Source organism: Dasypus novemcinctus, chromosome 12 (assembly GCF_030445035.2).
Source record: "Dasypus novemcinctus isolate mDasNov1 chromosome 12, mDasNov1.1.hap2, whole genome shotgun sequence".
NCBI classification, from domain to species: domain Eukaryota; kingdom Metazoa; phylum Chordata; class Mammalia; order Cingulata; family Dasypodidae; genus Dasypus; species Dasypus novemcinctus.
The window spans coordinates 33,048,941-33,070,110 of record NC_080684.1 but is presented as its reverse complement, the minus strand read 5'-3'; the positions used below and the strand labels follow the sequence as shown (position 1 = coordinate 33,070,110).

At 57.8% G+C, this 21,170-nt stretch overlaps 1 protein-coding gene across 3 annotated transcripts; it reads right to left on the bottom strand.

The window, feature by feature from the left end:
• Positions 1 to 653: 653 nt before the first annotated feature.
• On the bottom strand, positions 654 to 21,166 carry RARG (retinoic acid receptor gamma). 3 transcript variants are annotated; one of them, XM_058308157.2, is made up of 9 exons: positions 20,949 to 21,166; positions 16,625 to 16,950; positions 5,566 to 5,714; positions 5,186 to 5,327; positions 4,378 to 4,538; positions 3,997 to 4,173; positions 3,271 to 3,475; positions 2,675 to 2,833; positions 654 to 1,938 (listed from the first exon to the last, which is right to left on the bottom strand). In XM_058308157.2, exons 2-9 carry the CDS (start codon positions 16,806 to 16,808, stop codon positions 1,739 to 1,741), a joined length of 1,377 nt encoding a protein of 458 aa, XP_058164140.1. In that variant the 5' UTR covers positions 16,809 to 16,950; positions 20,949 to 21,166; the 3' UTR covers positions 654 to 1,738. The 3 variants fall into 3 exon arrangements, with proteins under 3 accessions (XP_058164140.1, XP_058164139.1, XP_058164142.1); XM_058308156.2 differs by lacking the exons at positions 16,625 to 16,950; positions 20,949 to 21,166 and adding an exon at positions 10,004 to 10,369; XM_058308159.2 differs by lacking the exons at positions 16,625 to 16,950; positions 20,949 to 21,166 and adding an exon at positions 6,437 to 8,700.
• Positions 21,167 to 21,170: the final 4 nt, after the last annotated feature.

The window sequence follows — 21,170 nt, the reverse complement described above, 5'->3', positions numbered from 1 at the left end:
TGTCCCTGGGAAGAAGGTAGGTCCCAGAGAGTGAGTAGAGGTAAAGAATGGGGGTGCAGTGGTAGAGGCCAAAGATGGCGAGACTGGGGTCACTGCAGAGGTGAGGCACCAGGGGGGCAAGGAGAGATACTAGGAGAGAAAGTTACAAGGAGGTGTGGAGGTGAGAGGAGGTCATGGGGTGAAGAGGGGTATCAGAAGGGGCAGAGGGCATGAATCATAGGGGGATAATAGGGTCAGAGAGGGTGGGAGAGCTCACTGGCTGAGGGCTGGTATAAAACAGAAACATTGTAACTCAGATGCAAGCAGTGGTTCTGAATTCTTCTGGGGTGAGGGACCCCCACAAGAACCAAATGCAACTTAATAGCCCTCCTCCCAAGGAGAGCAGATCTGCATGTGCATAGAATGGAGTGGGGGTGGGAGGATTCCAGACCTCCCAAGCCCACTCCTGCCTTCCGGGAGGGCCACAGGGCCAAGGTAAGAACCCACAGGTGGCGGTTGTGGAAGGCCCCAGAGACAAATTTTCATTCTACTTCCTTTGTCCCCGTAAGAAAGCTGCAAAATCCTGTACATTAGGAAGTCACTCTTCTGACCGGCTCCCTCCCCAGGAGAGCTAGCCATTTACCCTTCCACCTCCTAGAGGGAGCCACATCCCATGAGTTTCCATCACTTTATTTTGCAAAAATAGAAAACTCAGCAATATGGGATACAGCGGGGTGGAGGGGAGATGTAAACAGAGGGGGAGGGGACAGCACCCTGACCCCCCAGAGAAAACGGGGAGCCCCTGGGAATCTTATTTGGCAGCTAAATACAAACTGGGGATTGGAGGAAGAAGGGAGGGGTCACAGGGGCCCTGGGCTCCCCCTCCCAAGACCCCTGGAGGAAGGGGTCAAGTCCAGGGTGTAAACAAAAGCTAATAAATAAATAGAGGCTTCCTCTGGGTCAGGGCAGGATCAGCTAAGCAGCCCTCCCCCGTCCCTAGGCCAAGCTGCTCTGGGGGTGAAGGGGTCAAGGCACTGGAAGGATAGGGATCCCCTGGTCCCTCTGTAGTGTAGGAGGGTCCCTGCCCCGATGGCTGAGATGGGGGGCGGGGGAGCCCAAGGCACATGGCAGGGCTGGGGGAGTCTTGTAACGGAGGGCACAGGGTAAACTCTGGGCCTCAGCGAAGACATGCAGAATGGACCTGCATCCGTCCTTCCACCCTCTGGCCCCCCACAGAAATGCAGGGCCCAGCCTGCCCCCACCCTGAGCATGGCACAGAGGACAGCAAGCACCTGGCAGGTGCACTACGCAGCATTAGGCACCAAGGGGAGGGAGAGAGGGTGGGCTCAGCCCTCCCCCTATGTCCCCCTTTCGGTCTCTAGTGTTTTCCTATTTGCTCCCAGAGGCCTAAGCACCTGGCAGGGGAAGGGGCTGTGGCATAGCGGAGTCTTCCTCCCACCCTAGGGACCCTGGGACCCTGGTATATCTGAGGGGCAGCGCTGAGATTTTAGAGTCCAGATCCAGGCTTGCCCCTCTGCCCTCTCTCCTGGTGGGGGCAGGGCGGGCCCCCCGGGACTGGAGAGGGAGGCTGTTAGAGCAAGGGGATGAACACAGAGGCACCCCTGGAAACTTTGGCAAAAACAAGGAGCTGACTGGAAGGGGCGGGGAGTGGGCAGAGCAGGTCCTCTCCCAGTCTCCGGTGGTGTTTGGGAGATGGTCAGTCTGTTGCCTGGAGCCCCAACCCCTACAGCAGGGGAAGTCAGGGGCCCTGGTCAGGCTGGGGGCTGCCGCCCCTTTTGCCCTGGTCCCCGGGAACCTCATCCTCACTGGAGCCCTTGGGGTGGGGACCAGGCTGTGAGGAGTCATCCTCAAACATTTCAGGGTTCTCCAGCATCTCTCGGATCAGGGGAGGCATGGGGCCTGGAATCTCCATCTTCAGAGTAATGGCCCTTTCTGCGCCTGTGATGGAAAAGCAAAGAAGCTCAGGGCGGGCCGAGGCCCACGCCCCTTGAGGCCACCTCCCTAACCTTGCTCTTTCTCACCTGCCCTCTGCCTCCCAAGCACAGGCCTGCCCAGCTCACCCTCTCCCCACTCTAGGGTTCCTGTGGGTAGAACCTCTACCTGGTCTCTCCCAAGCCTGCCTATGCAGCCCGTTCTTTCAGACCCTCTCCTCAAAGATCACAGGCTCTCAACTTCCAGCCCCGCCCCCGAGGCACCCCACCCTCTCATATCCAGTTGTTCCTCGGCCTGTTCTTAATAAACATTTATAATAATAGCTAATTTTATCTAACTCTTACTATGTGCCAGGCATCCTTCTAAGCTAGCACTGTCCAATTGAACTTTCTGCATTGACAGACATAACTGCTCTGTCCACCGCAGCAGTCCACAGCCACATGTGGCTACTGCAACTAAACAACTGATTTTTTAGTTCCATGCCGTTCTGAGCACATTGTGCATGAATGCATTTAGTCCTCATGGAAACCTTCTGAGGAAGTGTTGATATTCCCCATTTTACAAACGAGAAAATGGAGGTACAAAAAGTCGAGGGATTTGCCCAAAGTCTCCCTCCTAGTACGTGGCAAAGCTAGGATTCCAGTGTCGGCAGCCTGGCCCTCAACCAGGCTGTCCTGGTGTCCTGATGTGGGGGACCAGCAGCTCTGGGAAGATGCAGAGGGAAGGCTCCCGCCTGACTAACCCTTGGTGCTGATGCCCCGGAGGTCGGTGATCTTCATGAGCATCCTTGGGAACATATAGGGCTGGCTGGGCCGCCGGCGCCGGGCATACAGCCTCAAGGCTTCCAGAAGTGGCTCCTGCAGCTTGTCCACCTTCTCGGGCTCCTCCAGGTCCATGCGGTCTGTGGGACAAGCACGGTGGAGTGAGAGAGGCAGGAACTGAAGGAAGAGATGGGGAGGGCACAGTGACAGATCCCCAACTGACCCTGCCTGCCATCAGCCCTTCACCTATCGACCCTGAGCCCCACCCACGCTATTCTCCCCTGCCCTGAGCCCTGTACCTTCTCCCCTTCAGCCAGAGGATTTCTCTGATCAATCACTCCTGCCTGGAACCATCTCAGCACCAACATCTGAGGTCTCCTCAGCTACCCCTGCCTCTGCCCCTCTTTTTTGTCTTATGTTCCAGGCTGCTGGCGAGCCTGCGTTGGATCTGAGAAGTCTGTGGATGGGGCCAGGCGGCACAAACCCAGGGCTTTTAAAGGGACCGAGGTTCCCTCGGAGATCAGGTTGGGGCGTGGTGGGCAAGGAGTCAGAGCAAACGCCAGGGGGCGCCCCGTACCTCCACAGATGAGGCAGATGGCGCTGAGCAGCCCCGTCTCGGTGTCATCCATCTCCAGAGGCAGGAGCTGCCCGGCGAAGGCAAAGACGAGGTCCGTGAGGGGCCCAAAGCCGGCGTTGTGCATCTGGGTCCGGTTCAGGGTCAGCCCGTCGGAGAAGGTCATGGTGTCCTGCTCTGGGGTATATCGAGTGCAGATGCGCAGCATCTGGAGGAGGTAGGGGAAGGGGGCCGGTTAGCGCTGGCTCTGGGGAGACAGACAAATACATAAGGGGATGGGGAAGAGGGGGAAGATGCGTGTCCAGGGCAGCCTACGTGCAGGGGGAAAGTGAGGAGGTTAGGTCCAGAGGGAGAGCACTTGAAGCAGGCACGGTGAGGAAGGCAGAAAGGGGAGGAACTGAGAAGTCAGGAGGAAAGAGGGAGCCCAGAAATCTAGGATCAGGTCTTGGGTGCAGGGGTTAAGACAAAAAGACCCTTGGAATCTGCAAGAGGAGGGCCCCAGGAGTTCCAAAATGGGGTGAGGTGGGGAGGGCAGGTAAGAAAACCTTTGTTTGGATCAAGGCATTGTTGAGGGTCTCGAATCAGCTTGAATTCGGCCACGTGTGGGATGCAGGGTGCTTTCAGAGCTGTCTAAGGCTTCGGTACAGTGGGACTGGGAGGGAACTGAGAAGAGGTGCTCAGCTGGGTAGGCGGGCACACGGGCCAGGGCGGGCAGAGGGCCTAACCTACCAAGATGTCTAGGCAGGCGGCCTTGAGCAGAGTGATCTGGTCAGCAATGCTGAGTCCTGTAAAGCCAGGCAGTCGCTTGGCAAACTCCACGATCTTGATGATGCACTTGGTGGCCAGCTCACTGAACTTGTCCCACAGCCCTAGATCCAGCTGCACTCGGTGATCAGCGCTTGAGTTCTGGGGGAGGGGGTTGGAATCCAAAATAAACCCTGTCCCTGGGAGCTGCCTTCTTTCTGCCAATACCCCAAGTTCTCCGCTCTGCCTTCCCCCAGGGTCTTTCTTCTGATGCCCTCAGTTCCAGACCATAGGTCCCAATACAACCCCTTCCCACTGCCCCAAGCAAACAGCTCCCTGCCCTCCGCAGCCTGGCCTGCTCCTCACCGTGGTGTACTTGCCCAGCTGGCAGAGCGAGGGGAAGGTCTCCTGATGGGCTTTGCTGACCTTGGTGATGAGCTCTTCTAACTGGGGGCTCAGCTCATAGCTGTCAGGGGACCCTTCTTCCTTCACCTCTTTCTTCTTCTTATTCCGGTCATTCCGCACAGCTTGGGGGTGGAGGCACAAGGAGAGGGTCAGAACCCTCGGATCCTCCCTCTGAATGTTTTCTCGCATCCTGATTTATCGTGCTTAGTCCCTATCAATAAAAATCTGCTCCCAGGGACCCAAATCAGTGCCTCAGTTTCCTCATCTACATTAACTCCGGTTCCCAGGCTGGCTTTCCCCAGCCCCACCCAGGGCCTGCAGCCCCTGCTCCCTCCCCAGGCCACTGGGCTCCATCCTGCCCTTCCTGTCACCCTGCAGGAGCTGGTGGGGGGGGGGGCAGGATATGCAGGCGGCAGGATATCCACTTATAGCCTTGGCAGCACAATGGCGGGGGTGGGGGAGGCACCCCAGATCCTCCTCAGGCTCAGTCCCGGGAACAGGGGAGGGGACTGGCAGGCCCCTCACTTCCCCCAAGAAACCTTATGCCCCATTCACTGATTCAGAGGAAGGCTTAAGCCCCGGCAGAGGGGAAGGGGTGACGCCTGTGGGCGAATGGAGCTAATCAGATAGGACTGGTCAGGGGGGAGGCAGTACCCCAGGGCAGGCCAGGTTCGGGAGGTCAGGGAAGGGGTGGGGCCAAAGGGAAGAGGGCGGCAACCCCGGGACAGGCCTGGAGGGCTCCGGAGCAGGCCAGGGCTAGGGGCCTAACCTTCCTTAGACATGCCCACTTCGAAGCACTTCTGCAGGCGGCAGTACTGGCAGCGATTCCGGGTCACCTTGTTGATGATACAGTTTTTGTCACGGTGACACGTGTACACCATGTTCTTCTGGATGCTGCGGCGGAAGAAGCCCTGGAGTGGTGGTGGTGGTGGGGTCACTGAGGCAGGAGGCTGGGCGTGCCAGGCTCTCCCAGGCCTTGCGGGTGGCCCCGGGCCTTGCCCAGTCGATTATGATCCACCTATGCGCAAAGCAGCCCCCTCCCACCCTACACGTGCCCGCCCGCTCGCTCCCGGGACCTTACTCCTCTGGTCTGGCCTCTGCTCTTACCCTCTGGATCCCCAATTCACCCACCCCCCACCACGTACACACCTTGCAGCCTTCACAAGAGCTGACCCCATAGTGGTAGCCAGAGGATTTGTCATTGCACACGAAGCACGGCTTGTAGACCCGAGGAGGTGGAGGGGGCGAGGGTGAGCTGGGCACCATCTCCTCGGAGCTGGTGCTCTGTGTCTCCACCGCTGGTGGGGAAGGAGCGATGTGAGCGTTGGGGGAGAAAGACCCCTCAGGTCTCTCAACCTCCTCATCATACACACCCTGTTCCCACTTCCTCCTCCGGTCCAGCGGTGACAACATTGCTACCAAAGCACACTGGTCCCAACACCCTGTAGAGCCCTGCAGCAAATACTCCTAGAACCCCTCACCCCTCCACCAAACAACCACTATCATGGCAGCTCACTGTGATCCTCGCCTACCTCCCACCTCCGGCCAACTTCCCCCACAGTAATGCCAGTAGCCCTACATGACACAGCTCCTCTCTCCAAATTCCAGGTCAAGGCCATCTGGGAAGATAACTACTCTAGACCTCAGTTTCTCCAATTATAAAGTGGATTGGTAGAGCCAGCTCTACACTCTCCATGAACTCCCAGGACTCTCCCTGCCACTTTGGCCCCTCTGCTCCTTGTCAGGCACTTTACCTCCCACCATTCTTCTCCCCATGGGACAATAGATCTGGAGAGGAGTAGGCAATTGCAGGCCACCTGTGGCTGGCACCTGGAAGAATGACCTGCTGGAATACTCATCTTCTCTCAACGAGTACAGGGGAGCTAATCCCCAGGTTTTTCCTTCTCATACTACCCCCGAACAATCTCCACTGTCCTATTTCCCAAAGACCACTGAGAGGGTGGAGCAAATGGGGCCCAGGTATCAGGAAGGTAGGTAAGGGAACATGCAATGGCCTTACTTTACACTTGAAGGCCTTATTGTACACCTGAAGAAACTGAGGCCAAGAGGAAAAGGGACCAGCCCAGCGCCAGCCACACTGCCAGCTGGTGGTGGGGCCAAGGTACTCTGGTCTTCTGATTAGATCAAAGTGGCCACGAGTCAGAAAAGCTGTGAAGGGGATTTGAGGTTATTTAGTCAGAGTCTTAGGTCTGGAAGCTGTTGGGAGGGTAGCAAACCAGAGAAGTCTGGTGACAGTGGGGAAACAGGGCTGCCAGGGGAGGGGACTTAGCTCGGGACCCTTTCTGAGCCTGGATCTCCACTCCTAAGCTGCCTCCGCCAATACTCAATCGCAGCTCTCGAAAGGGGTCTCAGTCCACACCCCGAATAGTGGCCTAGTGTGTAGAGGGCGCCCTCTGTTCAGGAGGCTGCTGAGAACATCGTTTTTGAGTGCTCGGTTGACCTTCAGACACTAGGAGACTCTATAATAACTACTCAACATGTAGGGCCTATTGCCCAAACCTGGAGGGCCCGCGGTAATGCAAGAAAACCTTAAGACCTCCCCCAAGAAGCGTCCTGCCTACCTCATGAACACCGTCTCCCTTCCAACCCTCTGCAGCCCACCTGGTCGGTAGTTTCGGGCCTGGTGCAGCCCCAAGGGCTAAAGGAATGTCCAGGATGCCTGGGTTCCAGGCTAGCTCCACCCACCCCACAGGAGGGAAGCCTTCCCCATCCCCCAACACACACACACACACACACACACACACACACAGAGTCAATTAACATAAGAATCTTGCTGGAGTGAGATTCCCCAAGAAAAAGGAGAGAGGAGGGGAGGAAAGAACCAGGGGCGGGGCCTCGCAGGGCCTCTGTGCTCCTCAGGCCCACCACAGTATCCTCTGAGGGCACATGTTCTCCCCACCACCCACGGGCCTGTGCGTGGGGTGGTGCTCGCTTGGGCGCTGACGCCCTCCCTGCCCGCAGAGCGCTGCCTCATTTCCTCTCTTGCACAAGGGCCTGGGTGCGGTCAGCCTGGCATGGGGCAGTGCCAGCCAATTATAAGGCTGGGGGCCGCAGGGGGCCAGGCCTCGGGCAGCTTTTCCAATCTAGTGGCACTGTCACCCATTCTCCCCACCCCTCCCGTACCCCCTGGACTCTAAAGCGGAGTCCGGCGGAGCTGGGGTCAACCTGGGGGCGGCGGATGAGGGAAGGCAAGTTGGGTCTACTCCTCTCCTCAGCCCTGGGACCAGAGCCCACCTTGGGGCTGCTGCTTCTGCCACAGCAGGAGCCCCAAGGCAAGGCAGGCTGGGCTAGAGCAGGGGCCCCTGCTGGGTGGAAGGGGGGTGGGCTCTGGGTTTTTTTTTTTTCCTTTTAAAGCCCAAATTGCTGAAATTGAGGAAATTCCTGGCCAGGCTGAGCGGAGCTTCAAACAAACTCTTTATAACCGGCTGTAAACGCTCCCAGCTGCGAGGCCCAGGGCTCAGAAGCTGGGAATCACAAACTGACACACACCTCCTCAGAGACACGCACACACACTCCCACACATCAACAACACACAGGGCACAAAACCAGCCATATCAAACGGGCTCCTGAACTCTCACGGGTCCCTGGCGCAGGGGAAGGACTCAGGCAGGCAGAAGGGCACACATGCCAGTCTCACCACGGAGGTGGAGCACGAAGTCACAAAGCCAACACACAACACCCAGTGCTCAGCTTCACATTTGCAGGCGAACCGCTCTACCACCAGACAAACAGCCCAGCCTGCCAACGCAGCACCAGGACACCGAAACCTCCAAACATGCACAAACACACCAGCCCGCCCTCCCCTCAGAAGACCTTTCCTTCCCCAGTTTAGACACACAGGTCTGAACTACTTTTCCTCGGAAAGTGTGTGGGGGCAGGCCCGAAGCTTGGCTTCATCTGCCCGCCAGGACCCTAGCGGCCAAAATTATTAGCCCAGATAGAAATGTAAAACCCTGCTGCCAGTCAATTCCAAAAGGCTTCCATAGGCCTGAAAAAGGGCTGCCCAGGCCCCACACACACAAAAAACCCTTCCTGAAGAGATGCCCTCCCCACTGCCCCCTCCCAGTTCCCCAACCTATTGGGCAATGAGGGGAAGATTAAGAATTTGCCAGGATTTGGTGCAAAGCAATAGTTCCATGTTTCTTTCTTCACCCTTTAAATGCCACGCTTTTCATTCTTGCCCCACCCCACCCCAAAAGTGCAGCCTCCTGTTTGCCACCTCCCTCTTCCAGTCTCCCTGTCGTTAAATCTGAGCAGTTCTGCTCCGGAATCAAAAGACAAAAAAAAAAAAAAAAAGACCAAAAAAAAAAAAAGCTGAACTTGTAAACAGCGCTGCCGAGTGCCAAGCAGCGAGGCGCGTTGGCGGGGCTCGGTGACCCGGCGTGCGCACTCCCTCAGCGTCCGCCGCCCCGCCCGCCGCCCGCCCCTTCCTAGCGTGCCCCCGAGCCCCTCGTCCCCTGAAGCCCGCACCCGGGCTACGAGCTCAATCCCATCCCCGCGTAAATTTGGGGGGTGTTCCAGGCTCTCCTCCCGGCCCCTCCCCATATCCCACCCCCGCCAAACACTGCGGCCCAGGCTTCAAAGACGCTTCTCATCTGGACTTCATTTTTACTGCCTCTCAGTCCCCAGCTTTTTATTACCACTCTGGAAAGGGGTTCCAGGGCCCCAGGGCTGGCATCTCCCATTTCACAGAGCAGGGAAGATGGCTATTTGGGGACCCAGTTGTTGAACTCCTTCTGCCGCCGTCCCCTCCAGGCCACCCCACCGCACACCAGACTTTCCTTTAAACTTTTCGCTTCCTGCTCAAGTTGTGTGTTGGAGCCATTGGAAGAGTCACCTCTCTGCATACAACCATACACACACTTGCAAATTTCTTTCTTTCTGAAATTGGGGGGTGGGGATGGGGTGGGCTTCAGAGCCTTCGCCTGGCTGTGTGCACAACCCCTTCCCAACCCCGGTGGGAGGACACACAGGATGCACTCTCGCACACATCACTTTCCAAAACCACCCCCACAGCCATGCAGGGGCACACGCCCTCCTGGCCTCACCCCACAAACATCCCCACACAGGGCCATGCAGACCTGCCAAGGTTGTCTGAGAGCGACAGTCCCTGGGGAGACCCCTACACCCACACGCACACCACCTCGGCAAGGCTCTGCACACTCCAGGGATTCACACGCTCTGCAAATATCTTTTACACTCCCAATTTCCCACATGGACTTTACAAATGCCACCCACGGGCCTCGGTGTCATACCCCTCTGGGTCCAAGGACCTGTGGACACAAACTACCAAAACAGGGGATGGGTTCCTCATCCCAGGAACTCTGGAGTGGCATCAACCACAGATCTTAGCTAAACACCCACCATAAAAACCACACACACTCCAAACAGTACTGCACACACCCAAAGGAGTCGCTGAGGCCCCCACGTTTAAAGGGCCAGTACCCCCCTTTCCTACACACACCGCCCTCACATTTAAAGGGCCAGTATCTCCGCCTGCACCCCAGTTTCATCCCTTACTCACTCTTCTGCACCCCGCACCCCACCTCCGGACTCCGGTACCTACATTGCAGACTGGCGGGTGGAGGCCAAGCAAAGGACTCAAGTCCGGCGAAACAGGAGCTGCCGGTGGCTCTGCGCAGCAAGCCAGCCCCGGGCCCCGCCGCCCCGTACAGCCGTCGCGGACCCGGGGCAAACGCTTCCATGCAGTCGTACATCGCGACCCGGCTTGGAGGGAAGCTGGGTGCTAGGAACACCAAGGACCCGCAGCCGATTCCCCCTCCTCCCCCGGCGGCGCCCCGCTCCTGGAGGGGGGGGAGGGGGAGGGCTACCATAGGGCTCCGGGCTGCATGGGGGGTAAGGGGTGGGCGGGGAAGAGGGGGATCCCCAGCAGGGGAAAGAGACTGGGCGGGGCGCGAAGCCGGGGCTGCCACTTCAGCCGCTGGCCGGCTCACTCTGGGCGCCTCCGCAGCTAGCACTGGGGAGACCTTTTGTAAAAGCGAAGCCCGGAGGGGTGGGGGGTGGGGCTTGGAGAGCGAAGGGGGCCGGGCACCAAGAGGAGCGCCGATGGGAATGGAGCGCGCACACACAGACAGACGTACACTCGCTCCGTGGCGTGCCTGCATGCTTAGACACACAACGTGCATGCATTTATCTTAGCAGGCACGAAGCGTTTGCAAATATGCAATAATGCACATACTTGTCTGCACGCACATAAAATCATATGCGCAAGCGTGTGTGCATGCACACCTGATTCGGGAGAGTGCTTGCAAGTATTCTCTCTCCACAACCCGGAGGTTTTGCACGCATTTGCACTTAGGTGAGTGCCCTAGTCGGGATAGGGGAAGGAGTAGAGGAACCAAGCACGCGCATTTCTTTCTCATAAGAGTTCTTCCTCACCCCCTCTCCACTCCCTCCCCCACCAACACTCTCCTTTTCATACAAGTCAATGCGGACAGGAGTATCAAGGATGACTAGGGAGAGGGGAACGAGAAGGCTCCCCAGAGCCCGGGACCTGCTCTACCTCCACCACCACCCCATTCCCCCACCCATTCCCAGGCCTGGCTCCTCCCTCTCCCTCCGCGCGCGCGCTGGAGGGCCGAACAGTACATTCCTGCGGCTCAGCGCGCGCGGCCTCCTCCTTCCTTCGCGTCTTCCCCACCCCCGGTCCAAGGGCCGGAGCGCGCTCCCGCCGTGAACTCTCCGGGAACCCCCCTCGGGGCGGGTGGCCGGGCGCGCTCACCTCCTCCTGACCCAGCCCCGCCCCACCCCGCCCAGGCCGTCGCCAGCGCCGCGGCGGAGTCCCTCCGCCTCCTCCAGAGCAGCCCAAAGTCTACCCCTCCTAGCCGGAGCTGTCTTTCCTCCGCTGCGTCCCGGCTCGCCTCTCTCCAAATCCCCGAAGCCCCATCCCACGACTGAAACTACCTAAGCGCCTCAGCTGCCTCTTACTGCCCCTTCTTCGAGCCTAACTTCACTTTTAAAAGTACAAAACTACCCCCCCAAACTGTCCCTTCAGTGCCAACTGCACTTCAGACGAAACTGCCCTCCTGCGTGCCAACTCCCCTCCCGCAGAGTTTCTACCGTGTCAATTGCCCCCAAAGTGCCAAGTGTCCTCCTCGGCAACGACTGCGCTTCTAGTCATTAACTGCCCTCAGGGTCATAAAATATTCCCGCCAGGGGCAATAACTGCCCCTTCTCTCAGTTGCACACTTAGTGCCTCTCAGATCTCCAAGGGCCGCCTCGCTGTTCCCGTGGTTGCCCCTTCCGGGCACTGAGCGCCCTCACCCGGCGGAGAAAGGGGTGAGGGGGGCGGGGGTTTGGCCACGTCATGAGTTTGCCCAGGCAGGGCTGGGCCGAATCGGGGGCCCTGGCCCCGGGACAGCGCCAGCGGCGGCGACTCCCGGAAACCGCCCCCTCCCCCGCGCCCCGCCCGGCCGCCGGGCGGGCCTGCCCAGCCGGCTCTGTCAGCGCCGCTCACACCGGGAGCGCCGAGGGAGCGGGAGAGGCGCCCGGCCCGGCCCCTTCCCCCGCCCGGCGGCGGTGGCTGGGCCTGGGCGGGGCGCGCTTTTCTAAGAATCGCTTGTACTGGGTGGGGGGCGCACCGGGGTGCTGCAAGAGTGGGCTCCGGCTCGGAAAAATAAAGAGTAGGAAGGGGTGCCAGAGTAGGCGGGGGAGGGACCCCGGTGGCTGCCGGGGACTGAGGTGGCAGGGCTGGGGGGCGAAGGGGGAAGGGGGATGGACCCGACTGGGAGGGCTTGCGGGTGGGGGGCGGGAAGAGGATGGCGGCGCCGAGTGGCGGGGCGGACTGGGCAGCTTGAAGCAGGGGATGGAGGGGGAACCGCGCTGCTCTTTCTAACCCAGGGTGAGCTCCCGCTTGTACCCCAATCCCAAATGTCCCCTTTCTGGATCCCAGCCACACACACGCGCGCGCGCGCCCAAAAAAAAAAGAAAGAAAAGGGAGTGGCAGGTTTCTGACTTGAATTAGGCAGAGACAAAAAAAAAATCAATTACACGCAAAATGGGGAGCACCCCCAAAACAAGGGGGGTACACACCCTGATTAGTCAATTTAAGACTGTCAGTCCTCGTCGCCGCCCCCCCCGCCCCCGAAATCTGAAAGGTCCCAATTAAGTCAGGCCTGCCTGGTTGGTAATTAGAACCAGAAGTGGCCAGGCCACTGGGAGGGGGGTTGGGAGCAGGGCATAGGAAGGGGGGCGTTCTTGGAAGCCACGAGTCCTCAGTAGCCCCCTTTCTCTTCACCAGATGCACCCCACTACTCATCCTCCCATCTGTGTGTGCTTCCCAGGCATTGCAGGGAAAGAGGACCTTGTGGATCAGGCTTTAGGGTGTCCAAGCCCATCCTTCCTATCAACCCCAAGCCCCCATCCAGACAGACAGTAGAGCCTTAGGGAGAAAGCAAGAGGCTGGGGGGAATCTAGTGCCCCCTCTTTCCCCCAAAGTTCCCCCAGCCCTTATTGCAGCAATTAGACCCATTAGCCTTCTAGCATTTCATGGGAACCAGATGTTCTCCACCAGCCTGGTGGGAGTATGAGGGGGGGCTGCTGCCTGACTCACCCCCTTCTCTATGATCCCCACCACCACGGCACACATACACCCTCACCATCCACACACACACACACACATCCCAGCTAGAGCCCCGCAAAGGCGCTTGGCCCCAGAGGCAAACAAGAGTGTACCCCTCCCCCACTACTGAGGCCTTTAGCACCAACTTTTGTGTGGTCATCTCTCTGAGCCCCTACCACCTAGCAAAGATGAGTTTGGCCAAGGAAGGACCCTGGGGGGAGAGACAACTAACTCCTCCCACACACACACACACAACTTCTGGATGGAGCTTGAGGAGAACTGGCTCTAACTTCTTCAAGCTAAATTCTCCCTCTCTTCCAAAACTCTCCCTCCAAAGCTAAAGAGGGGGCATTTCAAAGCAAAGCTGGCCCTGCCCCCCAATGGTAAATCCTAATTTAGAAGTCCCACCTGAAGGGTGGATAGCCCAGGGCAGTGGGAGGGGTCTCTGGTGGAGGGTGCGGCAGCAGAGGAGAGATGAGGTAGGGAGGTGTGAATGGGGGACCCGGCCGAAGCAGGGATGTGAGGAGCGCTGGGTAGGACGGGGGCTGGGACTGAGTTGGGGGCCAGGAGAGGGGGGTGCAGCCTGGGCCCCAGCGGCGGCGGCTTGCCCAGCTCCCCCCGCCAGAGAGGTTTCCTGTTGCAATCAAAGCCCCGTTTGTGTCCGCCTGGAGCTGGAGCTGGAGCCGGAGGAGGAGAGAGCCGGGGAGGGGTGGGGAAAGGAGGCAGTCGGCTGGGATTTTTTCCTCGAGGAGGCCTGCTCTGCCGCCCGCCCAGCTCCCTTACCGGCCTGCGTGTTCTCCTTGCCTCTCTCAGGGTCTGGGTTCTCACTGTGTCTGCGCCCTTTGGCCTGTGCCTCTCTCTGTCATCTCTTTTAGATCTGTGAGGCTCTCTTTTTTCAGTTTCTTTTAAAATAGGAATCTTCTTCTCCCTGTGCCTGCCTGCCCTCCATTTCCCCCCCAGGGACACTGGTTCCATGGCCGGGCCTTCATCTTCCAAGACAAGTTTGAAGGACATACTGGGCCAGGTCCTCAAGAAGAGGAGGAAAAGGAGAAGCTTCCCTTCCCCCTCCTCACACTCTGTTCCCCTATACTCTGAAAGAGCAAACCTACAGCACCCCCACGTGCAGGTGTGCAGCAACACAGATACACGGGGACACAGACCCCGGGGGTTCCCCGCACATGCATGCATGCACACACACACACCTCTGCTTTCCCATGCACGCAGGCCTGTGCTTGCCTCTGCAGCATAAGCTCCCTTCACCTCTCCCCTCCTCTCCTACACAGTTCTGAGAAGCCCATCTCATCTACTCAGGCCCCTGGAGGACCCCAAGAGAGAGAGTAAGACTTCCCTTTCAACATGGAGATTCCCAAGGAGCCAGGGACCCAGCAGGGAGAACCCCAGGCAGAAGTTCAGGCTCCTTCATGGACTTCCCTCCCTTAGAATAAGAGAAAGAGGGCGATGAGAAGCACAGAAGGTGAGTATGGCTTTGGCATCAAACTTAGACCTTTACTCCCTCTCCCTGAGATGGTGTGAGTCAAAATGGGGCAGCATTTCAGAAAATGAGAATGGCACCCTCTCACCCTTGGGCTGCTCTTCCACTCAGGGAGGTCCCCAGACTCCAGGATCCTTTCTTCCCTGCTCTCCTTCCCTCCCAACTACCACTAGATGCTGCCTGCCCTACCCCCTTCCAAGCTGTCTGGGCCCAATCCTCCCCCTCCTCCCCTCACCCTGCCGCCACCTCTCTGCCCAGGCCTGTCCCCCGCTGCCAGCCACACCCTCCCCTGCTAGCTACCTGCCCTGGTTCTGGCTCCTTCAAATGTCTCTTCACAGTCTGTCTCCCTCAAGGCTGCCTTTGGGGACCCCTTCCTCTAACTGGACCTTACTTTGAACCCTGACCTAGATTTCAATAAGTCCAGTGTTCAGGGGCCTGGGGGAAACTTCTCTGGGACCTCCTCCTAGCTCTCAGCGTTCTCTCTGGCTGTCTCCAACCCAGGACCATTCTCTTGCCCCTCTCCCTCCTTAATCTAATTCCCTCAGTTGCCTTCCTCAGGACCTGGGAAAAATGAAGTCCCGAATGATTGAGTTGTATGGCTCTTTGCAGGAAGTACATTCACGTTCCTTCCTACCTCCCCAGACCTCTGGGACCCATGCTTGGGGGTGCAAATGAGGTAGAGGAAAACCCAGCTGGGGTTTCCAAAAAGAGGGGCTTTGTGCTCTCCTGTTCACCTGCATGCCACCCAAATAACCCCTGTTGGACTACAGACATGCCACTGGCAGGCCTCACCAAACACCAGACACAACGTCAGCAGCCCTATTAAATGCCTCTTCACTCCTCACACTGACTCTTTGTTGCACATACCGGTATTTTGTATATGAGCAGTCTCAGAGAGATGCTGTGCACACACGCTGCACATGGCCTGAACACACACATACATGCCTTCTCCAGATGAGCACACACTTTCCAGTGTAGCTGCCAGCCCAGTCTAGTCACCCCCTTACACATACACACCCCTCTGGGTGCCCCTCCTGAAAGCAGAGGCCCTTCTCTTCCACCTCTTTCTCTGAATTTGTGGCGTTCTAAAGGATGCATATTGATCTTTTTGTCTTTTCCTCTCCTTCTAAGACTCTATCTCTCTGGAAATGTTCCTCTCTGTCTCTCAGCCTCTGTTTCAATCACCTTCTTTCCAAGTGAGGCCTTCTCCTTACCAGCTTACATGCTGACCCTTTATCCCACAGAGCCCAGGATCCCAGCCCTCCAGGTCATGGGCTCCCAGAATTGTGCTGGCCTGGCCAGGAGGAACAGTGACAAAGTGGGAGAAGGGTGGACCCAGAGGAGGAGAGGCCCAAGCATTGCCTGCTGTCAGCACTCAAAGGCTCAACCCAAAGAAGACAGGCTTGAGGGACAAGTAGGGATCTGCACAGCCTGTGGGCCATGGGCCAGACCTGGAGGCAGGGGAGGAGTCCAGAACCCACCTGGCTAGAGGAGAGGATGCTTCTGGAACACCACTTCTGCCTCCCTGGATTACTTATGGTGCACGAGTCACCTTTATGACTGTTGCCATCCCCCAAAACCAAGCAGGAGAGTCCCCCTGACCCCACAACATCGTTGGCCACCTAGCACTAGATTATCTTTGCTCGCTTCGTGCAGCCTCTCTCAAATTCAAGACTGTTTTACCTCTGAATCACAGAGCCAACTGACTGGTCTCTGAAACACCTCTATTTCCTAGCCCAGCTCTCTCCCACCCACCCACCTGCCCCCTCCTCTGCAAGCAGGCCTCAGCCCCAGCCTTCCCCAGGCCTGATCTGGTGCTCTTTGCTGGTTGACTGACTCAGGAGGAAAGCTCAGCCTTCAACGAGGTAGACTTTTTCACTCCTCAATTTTAGGCATGCTACTTGCCTCTCCTATTTGAGTAGGAGTCCTTTCATTTGAAAACATTTCCATTTGTCCCACATCCAGACCCCTTCCTTGCCACCACTTCCATCTCCTCTATCAGAGCCAACCGTCCCCTGCCTCCCATCATAATTTTCCATATCCTCCACTCATCCACCCTCCAAATGCCCGTCCTGTTTCCACATGCCCTCACCCCCAAGATCCCTGAGACTCACACAGAGAGGCCATCTCCTTGGGGAGGTCAGGCTGGCCCAGGCCCCGGAAACTAGGGCTCAGCATCTCGAAAGGCGGAGACCCCCTGAGTGCCCCTGGAAAGGCAAAGGGGAAGCCTGCCCCTGGGTAGCCAGATCCGGGCCCCAGGGCGCCAGGTACAAAGAGTCGCTCCTTATTGGTGGCCATGGCAGCTGCGGTGTGGGAGGCTGAGTCCCCTGGGATCTGCAGTGGGCAGGGGAGGTCTTCAGCCCCCGCCCATGCCCACTGCCCTGGCCTGGGGGGCTCCGTGCCCACCCTGCCCGGCCTGCCCACTGGGTCTCCAAGAGTCCTAGGGAGAAAGAGAGGGAAAGAGAGAGTGTGAGAAAGGTCACTCTGAGGTTCTAAGCCCCACGGCCCTCTCTTGGTGGAAGCCTTCTCTACCTGGCTGCTTGAATTTGCACTGCCTTGGGCTCAGGGCCCTGGTGGAGGAGTACAGAAAGCAGGGCAGGGATTGTGCAGGCTCAGAGAAAGCCACCAGATTAGCTCCACAAAGGGTAAACTGAGGTTCCAAGGTGAATGATCAGTCCAAGGATTCCTGGCAGAGAGTTCTCCTAGGCTGAGAAATGACCATTTATTCTGCACCCACTGTGCGTCAGGGACCATGCCTGATGTTTGATTTAAACCTCACATCAATCCTGTGAAGTAGGGATTAGGATTCCCAGCTTGCAATGAGGTAACTGAGGCTGAATGACCGGCTTAAGGTCATATAGTTGTAAGTGGTAGAGCCAAGATTCAAACTCTCTACCAGCCTGGGGAGAGCAGACATGAATTTTTTGTAATTCTGGAGCCCTTACCTGCCTGGGGAGGAGTATAGTGTAAAGGTTAGGAGTCAGACTACTCGAAATGCCACCCCCCCACATCCAAATTACTTGCTAGCTGTGGGACCTTGGGCATATTACTTAATTGTTCTGTTTCCCCATATGTAAAATGGGAATAATAATAGGGCCCAGTTCATAAAGGTGTTGTGAGGATTAAATAATTTAGCAGATGCAAAGTGTTTAGAACAATGCAGAGCACAAAGTAAATTTTATGTAAATATCTCAAATGATTTCTTTGTTCCTTCTCTTTTGCCATACCTCTTTTAACTAGCTTTTTTTCTCTCTCCACCTTCTTCAATACTCCCTCTTTGAGTTTCTTCTCTCCATTATTTCTGTCTCCAGTTATCCCTTACCCTCTAACTGCTTTTTCAACCTCTCCTTCAGCTGCAGACATTGATAGAATCCCCACTATGAACCAGGTTCAAGGCCAGGGAGCTCCTCTCCTGGTCCTCTTTTCCTCCAGAGTACTTTGCTTCTCTCCCTCCTCTTCTCTCTCTTCTTCGGGCGCCCTACTTCTTGGAAGCCCTCTCTGCATCCTCCTCCCCTCCTTCAAAGGTAGCTTGCCCCCTGAGATTTTCAACCTGAGCCCGGGGAAGGGGGAGGGGAAGGAGAGAGGGAGGAAATGGGAATCCTAGGGCCAGGCAGGTGGTTCCTCTCCTGATGCTGGTGAAGGAAAGGTTAGCTTCCCCAGGAGCCCCAGAACCACCCAGCTCTCTAGGGAGTTAGTGGGGTGGGGAGTGAGAGTCACCTGAGCCTGGGCCCCTCCTCCACCAGCCAGAACTGTAACTAAAATGGAGATGGGCAGAGAAGGACCCACAGAGAGGGAAACACGTAGGGAGCACGGGGTGGACTGGCCTAGAGGTAGGTGATGGGTATTTCTGCATCTCTTTCCATCAGTATTTTTTTCTCAGATCCATATTTCTAAGTTTTTGTACCTCTGCTTTTTCTTCCCTTCTTTCTTTCTTCTCTATCTTTCATCTACCTTGACTTTCAAGCCCCTGAGGGTATATTGTCCTGGAGGTTTCAGGAACTCAGATCCAACACCGCCACCCTCCACTCAGCCCCAATGCATGAAGCATCCTTTCCGCCTCACCAGGCATCACCCATATCCCCAGCACCTTCCGACTCTTCAGCCCAGTGTTGCCCCAGGCCCTAAAAGTCTGAGCTCCGAGCCCCCCAAGGTCCCTCTCCTTTGCCTTCCCCTACTCCCTGAAGTCTTCATACCTGGTAGAGCCCAGGTGGAGCCAGGAGTCCTGGGCCCCTGAGGCCCCTGGGCCATAGCTCAACAGGCCTGGCCACATTCCAGGTGAATTAACCCCTCCAGTGCCAAGGGTGAGACGCTACTATAGGTCCCCCCACCATCTTCCCCAGACTCAAACCGAAAGCGACTTTGTCCCAGGCCTCTCATTGTCTTTGCCTCTCACCTGCAGGTGGGAAACAGAGACCTGAGAGTGTAGCGGGAGGGCTTCAGGGGGCCCGTTCAGGCTCCTGCTCCTCAAGAAGGCCTGAGGCTGGCAGGTGAGCCAAGGACAGCCCAACGCTCCCTTGCCTCCCTTCTATTTGTCTCAAAGAAGCGACTTGGAGTAGAGCGAAGAGAGTAAGGGGCAGAGATTCATCCCATTTCTGAGCCTCAGGGTCTCTGCTGTCCCAAGGAGAGGAAGGAACCAAAGAACTGAAGCCAGGGGTGCAGAGACTAAAAGGAACTCTTGAACTGGGGACCCAGATGCCTTGGTTGTGGGGGACCTGTGGAAGGGACAAAGCACTTCTCTTCTCCCAAGATGCTGCCTCAGATTGGGGGGTTCTGATTAGGGGGAAGGGGCTCTTACAAAGCCGCTTCTCTTAGAGCTGAGGTGGAGCTGAAGGAAGGGCATGGGCGAGGGGGCTGCCGGATGGAGGGGGGGGGCGCGTCTCCCTGCCGCCCTGCCCGCCCCGGAGCCTGGAACAAAGCCGCTCTTGTCGGCTGCTCTCCACCCGCTGCCCCCCTCCCCTCTGTATAAACACGACCACCTTTTTCCATGACCCTATCCCCAGCCTGGGCGGAGAACCCAGGCATCCTCTGCTCTAGCCTGGGCCCCTAGCCCGCTCCCCAGGAGGCAGCGGCCGGCCGGGTTTCCCTGGCCTTGTGCCACCCTTGGGGGAGTCTGGACCCTTGAGTCTCCACCTCTCATCCCCAGGTGCCCTCCCTCCACCCCACTGGTCCCAGGGAGGGGCAGTACCCAGGAGGCAGGCAGGCAATGCCAGTGGAATGTGTGTGGGCATCGGAGGGCACGGGCAGGGTGGGGCAGAGGGGGGAACTGGAGGTGCCAGTTAGGTGGCTTTCTGAGCCAGGGGTGGGGGTGTGCCGGGGTGGAGGGGCGTTCCCATTGCTGCCTACCAAGCTCTGAGCCACAGCATGTGTGTGTGTGTGTGTGTGTGGTGTCAATTTGGAAAGGGATAAGCTTGGGGTACCCTGCGCACAGTAACCCTGACACACTCCCTCTGCCATCCCCTCTTCTTTTCTTGCCTGAAGGATATGGGACACTGGCTGTGGTCCCCAAGCCCAACTCAGCATCTGAGGTGTGACGGTTAGGGCAGGAGCCTCTGACTCGAGCGCTGGGATTCCAGCCACCCTGGACATGGGCACAATTGTGCACACTCTTACCCTCTCCCTCTCACCACCTGCAAAGATCCCTCCTCCATGCAGGGTCAGGTTGAGGGGACTGGGCTGTAACTGCTAAAGACAAGAGGTAGCAGGCAGTGCCAATGGGGCTCCGGGACTAAGACTCCCGGGCCCCTGTCCCTGTGTTCCCGCTCTCCCTTTGTTCCATTTGGGCTCCGCACCTAGGCTGGACGGAGCCGAGACCTGCACCCTTGCCTTAGGGATATGTCAGAGGAAATCTTGACTTGGTGGTTCAAGGAAACTTCACAGCCCCCTACCGTATCCACTTGTCCTTCCAAACTCCTGGACTCAGAGGGCAGGATCACTTGCCTCTGGACTCTTCCTTTACCCTTCCCATGCCAGGCTGGGCTATTTCATTGGGAAGGAAGGAACTTGGACCAGTTTGGCCCATGGAACCCACTCCTCAGAGCCCTGCAAGGGAAGCCCAAGTAATGGCAGTTGTCCCTCCCCACAGGAAGGAGCCCCATCTGTCCCCACATTCCAAGCCCGAAAGTGGGAGGGTAGATGCCCCATGGCTGAAGATCCTTCCCCGAATGCTCTGCCCTCCTCTTCACCCAAATGAGGAGTAGGTAGGTAACTGAGCTTATCCTCAGCCTCTCTAAGATTTTCTCCATTGCCTTCGCACACTAGGGCTGACCCCCAAATGGGGGCAAGAAGCCCCTCTCAAACCGTGCAGACAACCTGAGCAGCCCCAGGAGGGAAGGGACCGGTCGCTCCTCAGCGCCCCCTCCCCCAGCGCGCCTCTTCCGCGGACCCAGGCGTCCGAGGCGCCTGAGGCCGGCAGCGAGCCTGCTTCCGCGCCTGACTCACCTGGAGGGGGAGGGAGGGGGAAGGGAGCCCGCCGAGCCCCAAGGTCCCGGCGTCGGATGGTCGCGGGGATGGAGCGTCGCAGTGTCAGGGGCTCGCGGTAATGGGGGGCTCTGGGGGGCACGGCTCTAGGCTGGGACTGTCCCGGGGCCTCTCGGAGCCCGCCCGCCCACGTGACCGCCCCAAAATATCCGACACATTTTCTCCCAAACCGCACACTGACTC

Coding starts and splice junctions, on each gene's coding strand:
- RARG (XM_058308156.2), bottom strand. CDS start 10,271: ATGGTAGCCCTCCCCCTCCCCCCCCTCCAGGAGCGGGGCGCCGCCGGG. Junction 4,174..4,377: donor AGCTGGGCAAGTACACCACG/GTGAGGAGCAGG, acceptor CCCCTCCCCCAG/AACTCAAGCGCTGATCACCG. Junction 1,939..2,674: donor CCGGGGCATCAGCACCAAGG/GTTAGTCAGGCG, acceptor TTTCCATCACAG/GCGCAGAAAGGGCCATTACT.